Genomic DNA, 18,626 nt, shown 5'->3' with positions numbered 1-18,626 from the left:
GCAGCCTCACCTTCCCCTTCTTCAGACTGCTGAAGAGCTCCTTGTTCTGCAAAAACTTTTCCATCTCGGCCTTCACCAGCACACGGCGCACGTCCATCACCTCTTCCACAGTCAGCGCCAGGCTCTCCACGGGGTGGCTGAACTCCTAGGGGACGGCCTCAGGTAGAAAGTCTTCTAGGCAGGAGGCTCCCCTAGCTTACTCTCCCTCCCTGAGGACCCTAACCCTCCCTGGCCTCAGCCTAAACAAGCCTGCGACCTTCTAAAACGCTGTCCATCAGCCATCCGTCCCCACGTCTTTGATGGGCCCTGCTGCTGCAGGCCAGGCCTCCCATGACCAGCGGACCCTGCCGGCCAGCCCAGCCTTCACTGGCCACGCTCCACACAAACTCCCCTCAGCCCATGTCTGTTCAAGGTGTCCCTGCCTGCAAACACACCATGGGCTGATCCACACCAGCCAGAGTCCATCTCAAATCTTCCCTCCCTGAGCAGCTGATGTCCTCTTTTCCGGAAGGTCCAGGACCCTCCAACAGGCCACCTCAGCTTGCATCTGCCCATCTGCACTCAGCACACCTCCCGTGTCCTGGCCACCGATTCCTGGGGCCACTTTATGTTGAGTGTGTCCTGTTTTTGCTTCCCTGTGCTTGGCATAGAACTTGACACCTGATCTCTCTAAGCCTCAGTTTTCTCTTCTGTAAAATGGGGCTGGATTTCAGCTCCATCGAGACGATTCAGTTAAAGCCCTTAAACACACTGCCAGCACAGCGTTCGCAGTGTCGGTCATCACTGCCAAGGCAGGTGGGCACCATCTGTGAAGGTGCCACAGAGATGGAGTTGGACCATGTTGTCTGCTTTGGATTTGCAGTGGGTTGTCCTGTCTAAAGCTGTGAACACACACTCCTGGCACTGGGGGGAGCGGGGCCCTTGCATTCCTTCCTCCCTCTGACCTGAGGCACCCAGGGCTTTGGGCTTCTGTTGCCAATTGCCTGACGGTGCTGTTTCCATCTGAACAATTCACCTCAGGTGCCACAGGTGTGACGCCAACAACGTCCGTGGCCAGGAGACCTCACGCCAGGTACAGAGAACGGCCGCCTGCTCCCCAGGTGAGGCTGTGAGCCCAGGGCAGATGGAAGACCAGGTTCTGTGGTGCTCAGTAGCCCCCCCTTCAGAAAGCACTTCTGAGACTTCAGAGCTAAAGAACCACTCACGTGACCTGTGGTCATCTTAAATGCGTCCTCTAATTCCTTAAGAAGTGGGCCTTGGCCGGGTGCGGTGGCTCACGCCTGTCATCCCAGCACTTTGGGAGGCCGAAGCGGGCGGATGACAAGGTCAGGAGATCGAGACCATCCTGGCTAACACGATGAAACCCCGTCTCTACTAAAAATACAAAAAATTAGCCGGGCGTGGTGGCAGGCGCCTGTAGTCCCAGCTAGTCGGGAGGCTGAGGCAGGAGAATGGCATGAACCCGGGAGGCGGAGCTTGCAGTGAGCCGAGATGGCGCCACTGCACTCCAGCCTGGGCGACAGAGCCAGACTCTTGTCTCAAAAAAAAAAAAAAAAAAAAAAGAAGTGGGCCTTAATTCCCTCCCTCCCCTTGAGAACAGGCTGGACTTAGTGACTCATTCCTGGTGAGTTGGGACAATGTGGCACTGCTGGACTTGGTCATAAATACTCAGTGGCTTTCACTGCGCTCACTCTTGAACCACGTGCTCTGGGGGACGCCAGCCGCCACGCTGTGGGGATCCCCAAGCGGCCCGAGAGAGGCCTACACAGCAAGGGACTCACGCTTCCTGCTCACAGCTGAGTGAAGACGCCACTTCAAGCGGCTCCTCCAGCCCCCATTTGAGCCTTCAGTCGAGATCGGGCCCCACTGCCATCCTAACTGCAGCCTCACGAAAGACCCTGAGCCACGGCCACACAGCTAAGACACTGCCGGAGTCCCAACCCTCAGAAACTGTGTGAGATAATGTATGTTTGTTATTTTAAGATGCTGCATTTTGAGGTAACTTTTGATGCAGTGATATATAGCTAATCCTAGGCTAACGGGGCAAGCCCTGCCTTTCGGTGGGGTACGACCTAGGCTAGCGGGACAAAGCCCTGCCTTTCGGTGGGATACGACCTAGGCTAATGGGACAGGCCCTGCGTTTCAGTGGGATACGACCTAGCCTAGCGGGACAAAGCCCTGTGTTTCGGTGGGGTACGACCTAGGCTAGCGGGACAAAGCCCTGCCTTTCGGTGGGATACGACCTAGCCTAACGGGGCAGGCCCTGCGTTTCGGTGGGGATACGCACAGTGCCTTGCATTTATATAAGGCTCATAGTTCTCAAAGCATTTTAACATCTGTTCTCATCTGAGCCTCTGGATAAAACCTCAAATAGTGACAGCAACCACACCGTTCACATCCCTCCGACACCTGCATGCTGCCACCGTGGCCCACGGGCCGCACACTCCCCTTACCTCAGTTGATTAAATCCTGCACCAGAACTCAGGTCCACGTGGGCCTCAAGATGTCAGCAAAGGTGAGCTCTTCACAATTACAGGTCAGATAAGAAACCGAGGGCAGAGGGGCTGAGCAGTACCGTGGCGGCGTCACGGCCAGAGTCAAGGTCTCGACCCAGTGAACCCCCCTCACACTGACCTCCAGGCACAGGGCGCGCAGGTTCACCGTCTGCCCTAACCCCACACTGAACCCTTCAATTAAGGACCAGGCTCCGGGGCCGCAGTGCAGTGCGGTTCGGCCCCAGCAGGCGGCAGCAGAGACCACGGCCCCAGACCAGCAGCTCCATCACTGGTGCCCCGATGTTCAGACCACGCCCCTCCAGACGGACGCTCAGGCCACGCCCCCCAGACCTGGCTGGCGGCGGGAAGGTGGGTGCAAAGACGCCCCCTGGGCCGCCCTGGACGACAATCGCACCCTCACTCACCAGCCACAGGTGTTTGGCATCGGGGGTCATGGAGGCCTCGGGTCTGTCCCCCGAGGAGCCCCGGTTGCTGAGTAGGGGGTGGCTGGGGTCAGAGACACTCGCGGGACAGGTACCTGGGGGAGAGCAGAGGCTCCATCAGGACTGCCTGGCAGGAGCTGTGGTAAAGAGGACTGTGCCCAGGGGATGACAGAGATGATGGAGGGCTCCAGGGGAACCAAGCAAAAGGTCAAGGGGAGAAGCGGCTGCGCAGTAGCTACACGGGCAGTTCTAGCACTTAGGAGGCCGAGGCGGGTGGAACCTTGAGCCTAGGAGCTCGAGACCACCCTGGGCAACGTAGCGAGACCCTCAGCTCTATAGAAAAATATAAAAGTTAGGCAGGCATCGTGAAACATGTCGGTAGTCCTAGCTACTCAGGAGGCTGAGGCGGGAGGATTGCTTGAGCCCAGGAGGCCAAGGCTGCAGTGAGCTATAATGGTGCCTCTGCACTCCAGCCTGGGCAGCAGAGCAAGACCTTGTCTCAAAAAGAAGAAAAAAGCGAAGAGGGTGGCTCCAACATTACGACATTCATCGGGGCCCATGTGGTATAGAGGGTCCACCGGACCCCCGAAGGGCCCCCGTGTCTGAGCCCCAGAATGAGCTGGCATGGGCAGTCCCACAGCACCCGTGAGGTAGACCCTCCTCCTGCAGTCCACACCTCACACTGGAGCTGGGGTCGACCTCCCTCCCTCCACCAACTCCAAGAGGCTGAGGCACAGCTCCAGGTGGGGGAGACCGAGGTTAAGTGAGTGTGAGGTTTGGAACTGGCCTGGCCTGGACCTCTTAACACTGGGAAGGGGGCTGTAAGCACCAAACACTATTGTCCCAAGACTCTGGCCCCACAGGCAGACAAGAAGGCCTGGCTGTGCCTGGTGGGATGTGGTGGGTGGGGTGACAAGAACCCTGAGTCGCGAGGGCTCTCTGTAAAGTTCAGCCCTCACGGTGGTAGGACCAGCCCTGCACAGCCAGCAAGAATCGTTCTGTGCTCAGCAGCGCGAAAAGGAGTCGAAGGAATCATGGCTCAGGTTCCAGAGCCATGTGCTGCGAGCCCAGCCTGCTCCCCACGGACACACGGCTCCCTTCCCAGAGGACTAGAAGGGTCTATCACTCATCTAGTTAGCTATCTTTCTATATCCCAATGTTAATTATGTCTAGGTAATAGAATCATGAGAATTCTTTTTAAATATTAAAAAATATTTTTATAACAAATATGCATTACTTAATAAGTTTTCAAGTTAAACAAAGGGAGATGCCTGCCTGAGGTGGTGCCGTCTTGCAGGCACGAGCTCCCTGGGTCCCTGGGAGCTGCCTGCTCAGGAAGATGTGGGCTGAGGTGGAGGGATGGTGCCCACAGGATGGATCGGGGTGGGGGCGAAGGGGGTACAGGGGTGAGAAGCAGCACTTGCCCTGGTCTCGGGAGCCGGGCCTCCACACATGCGCACTGCCGGCTCGGGGCCGTGGTGGCTCCGTCCCTCCTGGGGGCTGGGTGGCCGACTGCAGGCCAGAGGCCACCTCACTTCGGAGCTGGGCCAGGTCATGCTCTGAGAAGGAGCGGTCCCGTTTCAGCGTCACCTCCCCACACGGAGACTCTTCTTCCTGTGGACACACCAGACGCGGCCCTGCCCTGACAATGCCCGCCAGTGCCTCCTGCCCATGCCTGGACTGAAGCAAAGGACCCAGGGGTGCCGCAGGGTCTGCTGCGATGTGGGGCAGCCTCCACCCACTTCCCAGCCTGCCCGCCTCTGGACAGTTCGTGGCAAGCGCCCGAGTAACCAAGCCCTTCCCCAGGCCTTCCGGAAAGGGACAGGTCTAGTGTCAGACGGAGGCAGAGCCCTCTGGGATGGCCCCCAACAAGGCCATCACCAGCCCTTCCTGTGCAGAGAGGAGCGTCCCATTCACAGGGCAGCCAGGGTGGGCAGGGAGCCTCGCTGTGTCCACCTTTTCACATCAACTAGCGGGGGGCTCAGTTTCCGGGGCCTGGGACAGCGAGGCACTTCCGCTGTCAGCCTTCCATCGTCTGTGGGAGGAGGCAGCCCAGGCCCTCTCCCAGTCACCCTTCTGAGCGGCCAAGATGGCAGGGTCCCCGATCCCCACAGGCCTCCTCCTACGGCAGGATGTCAGTTTCAAGGGAGGGCCCCTGGACAGGAGACACTGCGATCGCTGCTGCCCCCGGCTTAGCTTAGCCCTTCTCACTTCCTTGGCCCCCATCCTCCCATTCTCGGTCTCTTTTCAGGAATCCCCATGGGTTCTGACCTCAGATGTGTTCATCTCTTCCATTTCGGCCAAGGTAGGCGCCTTGAGCAGCACGCGGGGCCGCGGGCGCTGGGCGCTGCCCCCAGCATCTGTGACCGACAGGTTGATGCAGGAGGTGGACTTGGCATCTCCGGAGCAGGCGTTGAGGATGCAGGGCAGAGAGCCAAACCCTGGGGAGACGGGAGCCAAGGCAGGACGGGCCAGTGAACGGGGAGACAGCAGGCAGGAGCTGACAGCTCTGTGTGCACCAGTTGGCTTAATTCCCTGACTTTGCAGAAGGGGAAACTGAGGGCTAGGCAGCCATTTAAAAAAATGAGGAACTAGGCCGGGCGCGGTGGCTCACGCCTGTAATCCCAGCACTTTGGGAGGCCAAGGTGGGCGGATCACAAGGTCAGGAGATGGAGACCATCCTGGCTAACATGGTGAAACCCCGTCTCTACTAAAAAATACAAAAAAAATTAGCCGGCCGTGGTGGCGGGCGCCTGTAGTCCCAGCTACTCGGGAAGCTGAGGCAGGAGAATGGCGTGAACCCAGGAGGTGGAGCTTGCAGTGAGCCGAGATCACGCCACTGCACTCCAGCCTGGACAACAGAGCGAGACTCCGTCTCAAAAAAAAAAAAAAAAAAGAGGAACTAGGCTGGGTGCAGTGGCTCACACCTGTAATCCCTGCACTTTGGGAGGCTGATGCGGGTGGATCACCTGAGGTCAAGAGTTTGAGACCAGCCTGACCAACATGGAGAAACCCCGTCTCTACTAAAAATACAAAATTAGCTGGGTGTGGTGGCGCATGCCTGTAATCCCAGCTACCCAGGAGGCTGAGGCAGGAGAATCGCTTGAACCCGGGAGGTGGAGGTTGCAGTGAGCTGAGATCGCGCCACTGCACTCCAACCTGGGCAAAAAGAGCGAAACTCCATCTCAAAAAAAAAAAAAGGAAAAGAAAAGAAAAACATTTTAAAAATTTGCTTTTATTCTATTTTTCTTCTAAATGCTGAAATATGTCATACTATTGTAAACTACGTAGAGTGGCAAATACAGGCGAAGACCAGGATAATAGGGTATAAGATCATGCTAGGCAGGGCATGGTGGCTCACACCCATAATCCCAGCACTTCGGGAAGCTGAGGCAGAAGGATCACTTGAGCCCACAAGTTCAACACCAGCCTGGGCAACAGAGTGAGACCCTGTCTCTACAAAAAACACAAAAATTAGCCGGGCGTGGTGGTGCATGCCTGTCATCACACTACTCGAGAGGCTGAGGTGGGAGGATTGCTTGAGCCTGAGAGGTTGAGGCTGCAGGGAACTATAATGGTGCCACTGCACTACAGCCGGGGTGACAGAGTGATACCCTATCTCAAAAAAAAAAAAAAAAAAGATATAGGAAATTCCAATGGCCTTGTAAAGTTTTTAATGAGAGGCATAAAAAGTGATTTTTTTTTTTTTTGAAACGAGGTCTCACTCTGTCACCCAGTCTAGAGGGCAGTTATGCAATCATGGCTCACTTCAGCATCAACTTCTCAGGCTCAAGCAATCCTCCCACCTCAGCCCCTGGAGCACCTGGGATTACAGCCATGTGCCACCACACCTGGCTAATTTTTCTTTGAAATTTTTGGCAGAGATGAGGTCTCACTATATTGCCCAGGCTGGTCTCGATCTCTTGGGCTCAAGTGATCCTCCCGCCTCAGCCTCCCAAAATGCTGGGATTACAAGGCATGAGCTACTGAGCCCAGCCTCATAATTTTTTATTTTTGGCCAGGTGCAGTGGTTCACACCTGTAATGCCAGCATTTTGGGAGGCCAAGGCAGGCAGATCACTTGAGCCCAGGAGTTTGTGTCCAGTCTGGCCAATATGGTGAAACCCCGTCTCTACCAAAACTACAAAAAAAAAAAAAAAAATAGCCAGGCGTGGTGGCACGTGCCTGTAATCCCAGCTGCCCAGGAAGCTGAGGCATGAGCATCGCTTGAACCCAGGGGGCGGAGGTTGCAGTGAGCCGAGGTCGCTCCACTGCGCTCCAGCCTGGGTGACAGAGCAAGACTCCATCTCAAACAAATATATATATATAATTTTAATTTAATTTAAATTTTTTATCCCCAAGGAATCTGAGTTTCAAAAGCCTGTGTGCCTCAAAAATTAAGATGTTCTGTGTCTTCCATGGGTTCAGGCGCCCTCAGGGAGACGCCACCTTCCAATGTGCAACCTGACCAGGGGAATGGGGGAACCCCAGCCGGGGGCTCAGGGCTCTCTTCTCCTGCCATCCCCTCGCTCACCGCGGGCAGCCCAGCCCTCGCCCCGCACCGGGCGCAGCCTCCGCTCCTGCTTGATCTCCTCCAGGATCTTCTCATGCAGGGACCTTTGCTTTGGTGGCAAGGGGCGCAGCCGCCTCTCAGAGACCTGCGGTGGGGAAGCGAGACCCACGGTGGGGAAGCGGGACCCGCGGTGGGGAAGCGGGACCCGCGGTGGGGAAGCGGGACCCGCGGTGGGGAAGCGGGACCCGCGGTGGGGAAGCGGGACCCGCGGTGGGGAAGCGGGACCCGCGGTGGGGAAGTGGCCATGACACGGGCCCACTCTGGAGTCGGAAGAGCCTGCCAGGCCCACCCGGAGGGAGTGCTGCTCCCAGGGGGCTCTGGGCTCCGCATGCACCTGGGGTGGGGTGGGCATGGCTCACATGGCCCCTTCCCAGAAAAAGGGCCCAGGGCCACACAGCCCCGGGCTGGCACACAGGCAAGAGGAAGCCAGCCCGCCTCACCCGTGACGCAGACGCACTGGGACACCTCCCAGGCTGGCCACAGGAAGACGTGCTGGGACACCTCCCAGGCTGGCTACAGGACAGCACCAGGCCCCGGGCGGCCCCTGAGGAGGAGGAGGCCGGGGCGGCACCTGCTTCAGTGGAGGCCGTGAGCGGATAAAGTCCAGGATGAGCTCGTGAGCGTCCTTCTTCACCCGGGGCGGGATGTCCCCATCCACCTGCGGGGAGGACGGCTGATCTGAGGCCCTGCAGGGACCATCCACTAGTGCAGGGCGACTGGGAGAGGCTTGCTCAGCCCAAGGACAGCCTGGTCTTCACACCTACCCGCCCTCCCACTCTTTGCTCGCAGGGACCCAGCTGCTTCCCTGGTAAACGCACGGCAGATCCACAGGCCATGCTCTGGGCGGCCACAGCATCCATGGTCTGACGCGTCCCCACCTGGCTGCCCCAGCCTCTAGCACCTGGGACTCATCTGGAGGTGGGGTGGGGTGGCACACACCTCACAGGGGCATCATAAGAACCATGCCGGCACCTCCTAAGGGCTCCATGAGTTTTGTTACGGCAAAAATATCCTACAGCCAGGCCAGGCAGGTGGCTCACATCTGTAATCCTGGCACTTTGGGAGGCCGAGGTGGGCAGATCACAAGGTCAGGAGATCGAGACCATCGTGGCTAACACAGTGAAACCCCATCTCTACTAAAAATACAAAAAATTAGCCAGGCGTGGTGGCGGGCACCTGTAGTCCCAGCTACTCGGGAGGCTAAGGCAGGAGAATCGCTTGAACCCAGGAGGTGGAGCTTGCAGTGAGCCAAGATCGCACCATTGCCCTCCAGCCTGGGCGACAGAGCGAGACTCCGTCTCAAAAAAGAAAAAAAAAATCCTACAGCCTTGGCTCTTGTGGCCTCCAGGGGCCATTCCTGGACCACACTTCCTTTCCCTCCCTGGTCACTGTCCCTGAAGTGATATCAAGCTGTGGGAATTGGGACCACATCTCCCTAATCAATATTCTATGACCCAGTACCCAGCACAGAGAGCAGGGACCCTGGGCCGCTCTCTGGGGTGGGCTGCCCAACAGCCAGGCTGCTCCTCTGCGTCCGCCCCGCTCACCACGACCTCTGCATCCAGGCTGCCCCTCTGTGGCCGCCCCGCTCACCATGACCTCTGCATCCAGGCTGCCCCTCTGTGGCCGCCCCGCTCACCACGACCTCTGCATCCAGGCTGCCCCTCTGCGTCTGCCCCGCTCACCATGACCTTGCGCAGCTTGTAGTTCCGGGCCCGGATGTCCTGCATCAGCATCTCGAAGGGCGTGAGCTGGAACTCGGTGGGGAGGGGGTTGAACTCCTGCTCCTGCACCTTCTTCAGCTTCACTCCGTGGCGGAGCTCCCGCATGAGCTGAACCCACAGTCGGGCCTGGGCCCCAGGGGAAGAGAATGGGTCTCAGCCCCAGGTGAAGCTCCACGGCCCCCCAGGCAGAGACCCTCGGCAGGCTGGGCTGCGTCAGTGGCCCGGTCAGGTGGGAGCGAGCCTTACCCAGTCTGTGTGACCCAGGCTGTCCAGCTCTGCCCGCGGCGTCTCCAGCTGCGGCTCGTCCTCCCGAAGCTTCTGCAGCATCTGTGACCACACGTGTTCGTCAGTCCAGGGGAGGTACGAGAATGGCAGATGCAAGACGGGCCCCGTCCGTCAGGGACACAACCACGTCACGGGGGCTCCACTCGTCCAGCCAGAAAAGAGACAGCTGGGCATTTTGGCCCAGGCCGTAGGACTCGAAAAGGTATCTGGGGAAACCGAGCCATCGCGACAGGCGGCGGACACAGGTGTGGAGGCTCCACTCAGTCCACACAGCATTTCCTCAGGTGGGCCATGCACCCTGCCACCCCCCTGAGCCCCCGCAGCTGCTCTAGGTCCCAGCCGGGCCTTTACGCTGAGCTGCCTCTCTGAGTAGCGTCTGGGGCTCAGCGCAGTGTGGCACAGGCCAGTCTTTGCGCATGGCTTGGGTGAATGGATACATGGTGGACAGGTGGATGGGAGGGTGGATGAGCTGCTGCCCAGCAAGTCCAGGGAAACAGACATGGGTATGTACTTTGTGAACTGGGGAAGGTGCCAACACTGTGGTGAGGGCCTGTTTGGGAAGCGCTCTGTGCTGAGAACTTGGGAAGAAGGCGCGGCACCTGCTGGCTCCGTCACGCACGATCTCGGTGGCACGCAGCCTCTGCTCTCACGAAGTCCCAACTCTAGAGAAGCACCTGCCCTTTGGCACAGCCCCCACAACCAAGGCAGAACCGGTCACCCTGGCTTCGGCCCCAGGTACCCGCCACACTGCTTTGGGACACTCCCTGGGCAGCGTGACGTGTGTGTCTGCCCACAGGCCTCATGTATGCCAGCCCAGGGCAAAGGGCACAGAGGGTGGCACTCCTGTACTTCCAGAAACACCTGTACCTATTCCTGAGCAGGCCGCTCCTGGCCAAAATGCCAACAGACACAGCTACACCCCATGGAGAGACCCTTCTCTCACTTGGTCCTACTACCAATTCCCCAAACTTCGCCTCGGTCAACTGCCTGCATACAGAGCCGTTTCCTCCTAAAGAAAGTGCTTTCTGGCTGGGAACAGTGGCTCATAGCTGTAACCCCAGCACTCTGGGAGGCCGAAGTGGGAGGATCACTTGAGCCCAAGAGTTTGAGACCAGCCTGGGCAACAGAGTAAGACTGTGTCTCTAAGAATGAAAGAGCTTTCATTGGGTAAGAAACTGATCTGAGCAGCAGAAAACAGCCTGATCAGAGACAGAACAGCATGAAGACCATCTGCTAATTGTGGGGAACGTTAGAAGCATGTCCCAGGAGGCCAAGGGGGAGCTGAGAGAGAGGACGGAAGATGGGCCATGGGATCTGGGGGGTGAGAGGGAGGATGGAAGACGGGCCATGGGATCCAGGGGGTGAGAGGGAGGATGGAAGATGGGCCATGGGATCCAGGGGGTGAGAGGGAGGATGGAAGATGGATCATGGGATCCGGGGGGTGAGAGGGAGGATGGAAGACGGGCCATGGGATCCGGGGGGTGAGAGGGAGGATGGAAGACGGGCCATGGGATCCGGGGGGTGGGGGGAGGATGGAAGATGGGCCAGGGAATCTGGGGGGTGGGGGGAGGATGGAAGATGGGCCAGGGAATCTGGGGGGTGGGGGGAGAGCCATCCAACCTTGGCACACGCTTGGGCTGCAGATGAGGCCGAGCAGCTCAGGCTGCCACCCGGTGTCAAAACCACCTGCAAAGGCTCAGAAGGTTCGGGAAGCTGGCCAGGAACCTTCCTCGGTTAGAGGAGAGGAGAGACACAGCACCATAAAGGGTCAGGGAGGAATGACAGACCAGCACTAGTTAACTTCGAAAACACCTTCTGCCACCGAGGCAAGAGGGAATCCCCTGCCTCTCCAAGGCCTGGCGTTCTCCTCAATGAGATGCTGACGGGATAAAAGGCAGAGCCCATGTGTGCAGAGACCCCACGACACAGAAACACATCACCTCCCTTGGGGCAGCAGCCGTGCCCAGGGAGAGGCTGAGAGAGTCAGAGAGGGATGATTGCTAACTCTGAGTCCATGGAGAGATAGGAGGCCCAGGGGAGAGCTCCGGCTTGGGAGCCACGTCAGAGCCTAGCACTGCCCGACTCTTGCTTTGTGGCTTCGGGCAAGGGTCCCAGCCTTAGAGCCTGCACTTGCTCATCTGTCAAGTGGCCCCTCCACCTGTAAGGGGCAGGAGAATGAGGCTGGGTTGTCACAGGCCCAGCAAGTGGGCTTTCTCACCGAACGGCCCGTCCCCACCCAAAGCTCCAAGCAAGTCGCTGAGCCTCCCTGTGGTTCCTGAGTATAGAGGGGGCCACCTTTGGCATCATATTTCAGAAGGAACCAGGGCCTGGAGAGGCTGGTGGGGAGGCAGGAGGAAGGGCGCTCTCTTGCAGATGTAAAAGTGGAGGAAGAGAGAATAATGCGTGCTGGGAGAGGATAACAACTCAGAGGCAACAGGAGAGAGCAGTTGGGGAAGAGGCTGAGCTCACCACTTAACTTCTCTGGTAAGAAGGAAGTGTGAGGCCAGGCGTGGTGGCTCATGCCTGTAATCCCAGCACTTTGGGAGGCCGAGGCAGACGGATCACCTGAGGTCAGGAGTTCGAGACCAGCTTGGCCAACATGGTGAAACCCCGTCTCCACTACCAGGCATGGTGGTGGGCACCTGTAATCCCAGCTACTTGGGAGCCTGTGGCAGGAGAATTGCTTGAACCTGGGAGGCGGAGGTTGCAGTGAGCCGAGATCGAGCCACTACCCCTCCAGCCTGGGTGACAGAGTGAGACCCTGTCTAAAAAAAACAAAAAAAAAAAACAAGAAAGCGTGAGGATTAAGTGGGAATACATGACGCCAGCGGCAGTCGCACCGACGACCTGACTTTCTGTCCACGAAGAGACGTCCTTGCCAGTCCCCTCCCACCCACTGCTCCCCTCCCTGGCCTCCCGGACCCTCCACGGTCGCCCCCACCCACCACTCACCTCCTTGGCCTCCCGGACCCTGGCCAGGAAGGCCCGCAGCTCCAGCGTCTCCACGAAGAGCGCGCGGCACACGGCCTGGTAATGCGCCTGTGCGCCCCGGGGGTCGGTCAGCCGCGCCGCGCACAGCCGCATGGCCTGGGCAAAGGTGCGCACGCTGCGGGGGACGCCCTCGGCCTCCTCCTCCTCCTCGGGACCCCCGTAGCCCTCATCGGCGGCACCGCAGCCGCTGTCCTCGCTGTCGTTGTTGGCCATGAGGTCGATGAGCCGCTCCAGCTGCGGGCTGAGTTCGCGCTCCTCGCTCTCGTCCAGCCCCCAGTCCAGCGCGCGGTAGATGGCGAAGCCGAGGGACTGCACGGTCTGCGGGACAGGGGCGCGGTCACCGGGCGGTACTGCAGGGGGGTGGGGCGGGGAGGCGGGGAGGGGAGAACGCGGCTGGTGGGTGCAGAGGGCCCAGCATCCGGCCAGGGAGACAGCAGCTGTCGGTCCACAAGAGACCAAGGCACAAGCAAGACATGGACCGGATGAAAAGGATGTTCCCGGCCGGGCGCGGTGGCCCACGCCTGTAATCCCAGCACTTTGGGAGGCCGAGGCGGGCGGATCACGAGGTCAGGAGTTCAAGACCAGCCTGACCAACACGATGAAACCCCATCTCTACTAAAAATACAAAAATTAGCCGGGCATGGTGGTGCATGCCTGAAATCCCATTTACTTGGGAGGATGAGGCAGGAGAATCGCTTGAACCTGGGAGGCGGAGGTTGCAGTGAACCGAGATCGGGCCTCTGCACTCCAGCCTGGGCGACAAAGCAAGACTCTGTCTCAAAAAAAAAAAAAGAAGTTTTTTTAAAAGCACATTAAAAATCAGTGAAGCTTCACAGTAGCGACCTCTTAACTCAGCATTTCTCGATTTTACTTGGCAGGGACCCTGACTTTCATAATCTACCACGAAGGGCACCAGTGGTTCTGTGGAGTGATCTGGGGGTGCCGATCTGCCCACCCTAGTCACCATCGTCTGCACCGACTTCCAGGCCCACAGGCCCAGGTGGCCCCCAGGTGGCCAGGTCTACTGGGACAGGGAGGCAGAGGCAGCACAGCCGGACACAGGAGGTCGATGGACAATTACAGGGACACTCTCAGTTGCACAGCGCTGTGTTCCATATCTTAAAGGGTTCTCATAGTTTCGCTTTACGACAAGGAAAGAAAGAGACACACACACAAATATAACGACAGCACTCCTTATGTCAGATGCTGTGCCGGGCCCTGCACATCACGTACCAACCTCACCTCGAGCCACACTGACGTGGGGACAGGGACGGAGGCATGGAGAGGTCGGTCCCCTTGACCACAGTCTCGACTGCCCAAGCTGGATCAGGACGGGCGGCTGCTCATGGCCCCTCTCTCAGCTCTGTGCCACGCTGCCAGGGTGGGGGGCCATGGTGTGGCAGATGGAGCCAAGCCTCCCCCAGGCACTGTCCGCTTCCTGGGGCGGCTTTGCCTCAGTGGCCCTGCAGGGGGGCCCTTTGGCCTCTCATTTCCTGTGTTCCTTCCCCACCACCCACTGCTGGGAGCCCAGGAAACCTGAGCCTGAGCCGGGCAGAACAAGAACAGGTGAAAGTCAGGCCACGACAAGGCCCAAGAACACAGCCTCGTCTGTCCTGCAGAAACGCCACAGAAGGCCCTAGAACCTGCCTCGTCTGTCCTGCAGAAACACCACAGAAGGCCCTGGAACCTGCCTCGTCTGTCCTGCAGAAACACTGCAGAAGGCCCTGGAACCTGCCTCATCTGTCCTGCAGAAACGCTGCAGAAGGCCCTGGAACCTGCCTCATCTGTCCTGCAGAAACATTGCAGAAGGCCCTCGAACCTGCCTCGTCTGTCCTGCAGAAACGCCGCAGAAGGCCCTGGAACCTGCCTCGTCTGACCTGCGAAAAAGCCGCAGAAGGCCCTGGAACCTGCCTCGTCTGTCCTGCAGAAACACTGTAGAAGGCCCTGGAACCTGCCTCGTCTGTCCTGCAGAAACACTGCAAAAGGCCCTGGAACCTGCCTCGTCTGTCCTGCAGAAACGCCGCAGAAGGCCCTGGAACCTGCCTTGTCTGTCCTGCAGAAACGCCACAGAAGGCCCTGGAACCTGCAGGGGCACTGGTGGGAAGTATATCAGTGGGAGTGGAGCCCCAGCCCACCTTGGGGGCTCACTGTTATCTCATCTCTGCTGTAGGCGGACAAGACACATCCTAGAATCAAGGTCAGAGGGCGCTGCAGCAGCCAAGGCCTAACAGCCACACCCGACCAGTGACAGCAGGGCCCTGGCCAGGGCTCGGGGGGTCCCCTGGGGCAAGGGACCTCCAGAGAGGAATCTGAGGGCCCCTCCTGGGCACAGTGACAGAGGGCGGGGTGTGAGGAAGCCGACTGGAAGAGCCGCTGTTCACACAAATTCCCAGAGGGAAGGGCAAGGAAGGACAGCGTAGCAGGAAGTGCGTTTCCCACCTGCTCTGGGTGGGGCTGGCCTCAGCTCGTGCTGTCCCTGGTCGTGTGGCTCCGATTCTGCCTCGTGGCACAGGACAGACAGAGGGAGGAAGCAGCAAAGCCCCCAACCCCCACACGGTCCAGAGCAGCACCCAGCCCCTCTAGGCCACTCCCTGCTTTTCCTGATCACATTACTGAAAGGGTTAACTCCAACTCGAGCCTCTTATCTGAAGGCTGCGTCCATAAAAGTTCTTCTGTGCCCAGGTCACTGGCAACTTTCTCTGAAAAGCAAAAAACTTGCTTTCCCATAAGGAAAATTCTGGGCAGGCAGCCAGTCTCAGGGCCTCCCACCTCCACCCGCCCACAGCAGGTGCAGGCCTGGGGCAGCAGGTGGGCAGTACTGCCAGCCCAGGACACCTGCCCAGTAACTGAGGGGCTGTGCAGTCATTTCATGGAATCCAGGAGCGAGACGTTAAGGAGCTCCTTTGCAGTCTTTCCTGGGGACAGGGCGATCAGGTTAACGTATGCGCCTCTGAGACAAACAGTCCAGGCTGCGTCCCTGCATACCAAGCTCTCAGTAAAACGTTTAAGATGTACCACTGCAGGCCCCCTTTGGAAGGTCTTCCAGGCGGTAGGCAGCAGCTGCTCTGTTTGGAGACTCAGGACAGCAGGGCCAGCCGGCCTCCCAGCCCTGGAGTCCTGGACTTCAGAAAGGTAAACTGTCCCATGTACAACGCAACAGTGAGACACACGACAACCGGACACAGCCACACAGACAGGGCCCCACTCATGTCCCAGGACACTACGTATAGCACAATGGCATCTCCACACACAGAGCTGCCAGGCAACCTGAGCGCATGCAGTCTAAACATCCCCGCCCCGAGGTTCTCCACGGTGGCAGGTGCCTTATCACTGAATTGTTAAGTGCTGTTTGTGGTGACATAGACTTCGGTTTTATTATTGTTTTTAAATTATCAACAACAGAACACACAGCCTCTTTTGGTCTGTGTCACACCCACCCTGGGTATACCACCATGTTTAATAATATATCAATAGGTCTTGCAGTAAATCTATGTTGTTTTCTTCTTGTTTTTTTTTTTTTAAACAATTAATCTCACTTGGCCATGAAAAACTGTTTTACAAAAGACAGAAGACACTCGGGAGACTGAGGCAGGAGAATTGCTTGAACCCGGGAGGCGGTGGTTGCAGTGAGCCAAGATCACGCCACTGGACTCCCCCCGGGCAACAAGAATGTAGATCTTAAAAAAAAAAAAAAAAAAAAAAAAAAAAAAGGCCGGGCGTGATGGCTCACACCTGTAATCCCAGCAGTTTGGGAGGCTGAGGTGGGTGAATCATGAGGTCAGGAGTTTGAGACCATCCTGGCCAACATGGTGAAACCCCATTTCTACTAAAAATACAAAAATTAGCCAGGCATGGTGGCGGGCGCCTGTAGTCCCAGCTACTTGAGAGGCTGGGCAGGAGAATGGCGTGAACCCGGGAGGCGGAGGTTGCAGTGAGCCAAGATCACGCCACTGCACTCCAGCCTGGTGACAGAGAGAGACTCTGTCTCAAAAACAAAAAAAACCCACAAAAATTAGCCAGGCGTGGTGGCATGCGCCTGTAATCTCAGCTACTCGGGAGGCTGAGGCAGGAGAATTGCTTGAACCCAGGAGACGGAGGTTGCAGTGAGCCGAGGTTGCAGTGAGCCGAGGTTGCAGTAAGCCGAGATCGCACCACTGCAGTCCAACCTGGGTGACAGAGGGAGATTCTATCTCAAAAAAAAAAGAGGCCAGGCACAGTGGCTCAGAACTGTAATTCCAGCACTTTGGGAGGCCAAGGTGGGAGGATGGCTTGAGCCCAGGAGTTTGAGACTTGTCCGGGCAACATAGTGAGACATCTCTATTAAAAAATGAAATAAGGCTGGGCGCGGTGGCTCACTCCTGTAATCCCAGCACTTTGGGAGGCCGAGGCGGGTGGATCACAAGGTCAGGACATCAAGACCATCCTGGCTAACACGGTGAAACCCCGTCTCTACTAAAAATAGAAAAAAATTAGCCGGGTGTGGTGGCGGGCACCAGTAGTCCCAGCTACTTGGGAGGCTGAGGCAGGAGAAAGGTGTGAACCCGGGAGGCGGAGCTTGCAGTGAGCCGAGATTGCGCCATTGCACTCCAGCCTGGGCGACAGAGCGCGACTCCATCTCAAAACAATAAAACAAAATAAAATGAACAAAAGCAAAAAAAAAAAAAACAAAGAAAACTAAAAAGGCAGTAGAAAGTGAAAACGTGAAGTTCCAGACATGACTTCAGGCCAGGTGAATGGGAGAGGAAGGCCCTGCCCTGCGGTGAGGTTCCAGTTTTGGTCGGGTGGGGTTTCAGGGCACTGGTCACCAGGCTGATTTTTCCTGTTTGCACCTGAAGTCGTCTCCCTGACCCTGGCTCTGTGTCTGGGAGGCCGGCCCTGCAGACGTCACCTGTGCCCCTCATCTGTGCAGCTGTGGAAGGAGGTAACACCACTGCCTCCTCTTCTCCAGGCTGGAAGCACCACGGGGACCCTCCCCACCCCGGCGGTCTCCTCCACATCTGCTCTCTGTGAACAGTGTTTCATCCAGTCCCTGCAACTAAGCCTGTTGGGTATTTCATCTGCACCCTGCCTCCCTGAAACAACTGTGTAACTATATGTTTTATGATTTACATTTTAAGATGCAGGTACGTTTTAACACACATCAAGTAATACTTGGGATTTTTAAAAATGTACCTGGGCTTCCGAGCTGGCTAGTGGCACGACCATGGTTGCAGGTTCTGTAAGAGAAGAGGGAGTTACGGTATTTGTCAGCATCCCCGGGACCCCAATAAACACTGCTGTCCCCACACCTCCCCCTCGGGGACACACACCACAGCCCCACTCTCCGCCGGAACACCAGAAAGCTCACAGCAGGCCCAGCCACTTGGTCATTTGGACGCACACCCATGAGGCCCGGCTCGAGCTGGCTCTAAGCAGGACACCCAGGTACAGGGGCCGGGAGAGCAAGGCAACCCCTACTTGCAGAAGGATGATGGTCAGCTTGTGGACAGACCCCCAGTGCCCCACACAGCAGCCCCTCCACGGTGACCACTCAAAGGCTGGAGAGCAGGCAACAGGTCCCACAGTCTGTCCCGGGCACTGCAGGAGGCTGCCCCTAGGGAAACATGGCTGGGAGTAAGAGTGAAGGAGGAGGAGGTGGAGTAGGAGGCCAGATGTGGTGGCTCACACCTATAATCCCAGCACTTTGAGATGCCGAGGTGGGAGAGCTGCTAGCAGCCAGGAGTTCAAAACCAGCCTGGACAACATAGTAAGACCCTGTGGCTACAAAAAATTTTAAAATTACTTTGGGAGGGCCGGGCGCGGTGGCTCACGCCTGTAATCCCAGCACTTTGGGAGGCTGAGGCAGGTGGATCACAACGTCAGGAGATCAGGGCCATCCTGGCTAACACAGTGAAACCCCGTCTCTACTAAAAATACAAAAAATTAGCCGGGCATGGTGGCGGGCACCTGTAGTCCCAGCTACTCGGGAGGCTGAGGCAGGAGAATGGCGTGAACCCAGGAGGCAGAGCTTGCAGTGAGCCAAGATTGCACCACTGCACTCCAGCCTGGGCAACAGGGTGAGACTCTGTCTCAAAAAAAAAAAAAAATTACTTTGGGAGGCTGAGGTGGGTGGACCA

General features: G+C 57.7%; 1 protein-coding gene across 3 annotated transcripts in view; it reads right to left on the bottom strand.

The window, feature by feature from the left end:
* Positions 1 to 18,626, bottom strand: part of SPIRE2 (spire type actin nucleation factor 2) — a 53,554-nt gene that overhangs the window by 7,714 nt on the left and 27,214 nt on the right. For all 3 annotated transcript variants that reach the window (XM_034941097.3, XM_034941099.3, XM_034941096.4), the window contains exons 2-11: positions 17,683 to 17,726; positions 12,472 to 12,828; positions 9,481 to 9,561; positions 9,196 to 9,360; positions 8,082 to 8,168; positions 7,472 to 7,595; positions 5,210 to 5,379; positions 4,363 to 4,552; positions 2,921 to 3,033; positions 11 to 145 (exon numbers count right to left, since the gene is read on the bottom strand). In XM_034941097.3, coding sequence (XP_034796988.1) covers positions 11 to 145; positions 2,921 to 3,033; positions 4,363 to 4,552; positions 5,210 to 5,379; positions 7,472 to 7,595; positions 8,082 to 8,168; positions 9,196 to 9,360; positions 9,481 to 9,561; positions 12,472 to 12,828; positions 17,683 to 17,726 — 1,466 coding nt within the window. The remainder of the gene's footprint in view (positions 1 to 10; positions 146 to 2,920; positions 3,034 to 4,362; positions 4,553 to 5,209; positions 5,380 to 7,471; positions 7,596 to 8,081; positions 8,169 to 9,195; positions 9,361 to 9,480; positions 9,562 to 12,471; positions 12,829 to 17,682; positions 17,727 to 18,626) is intronic.

The sequence above is a fragment of the Pan paniscus genome, chromosome 18 (genome assembly GCF_029289425.2).
Source record: "Pan paniscus chromosome 18, NHGRI_mPanPan1-v2.0_pri, whole genome shotgun sequence".
NCBI lineage: Eukaryota > Metazoa > Chordata > Mammalia > Primates > Hominidae > Pan > Pan paniscus.
Note: the sequence above shows the minus strand (reverse complement) of the source record. Positions and strands in the feature narration are given on the sequence as shown.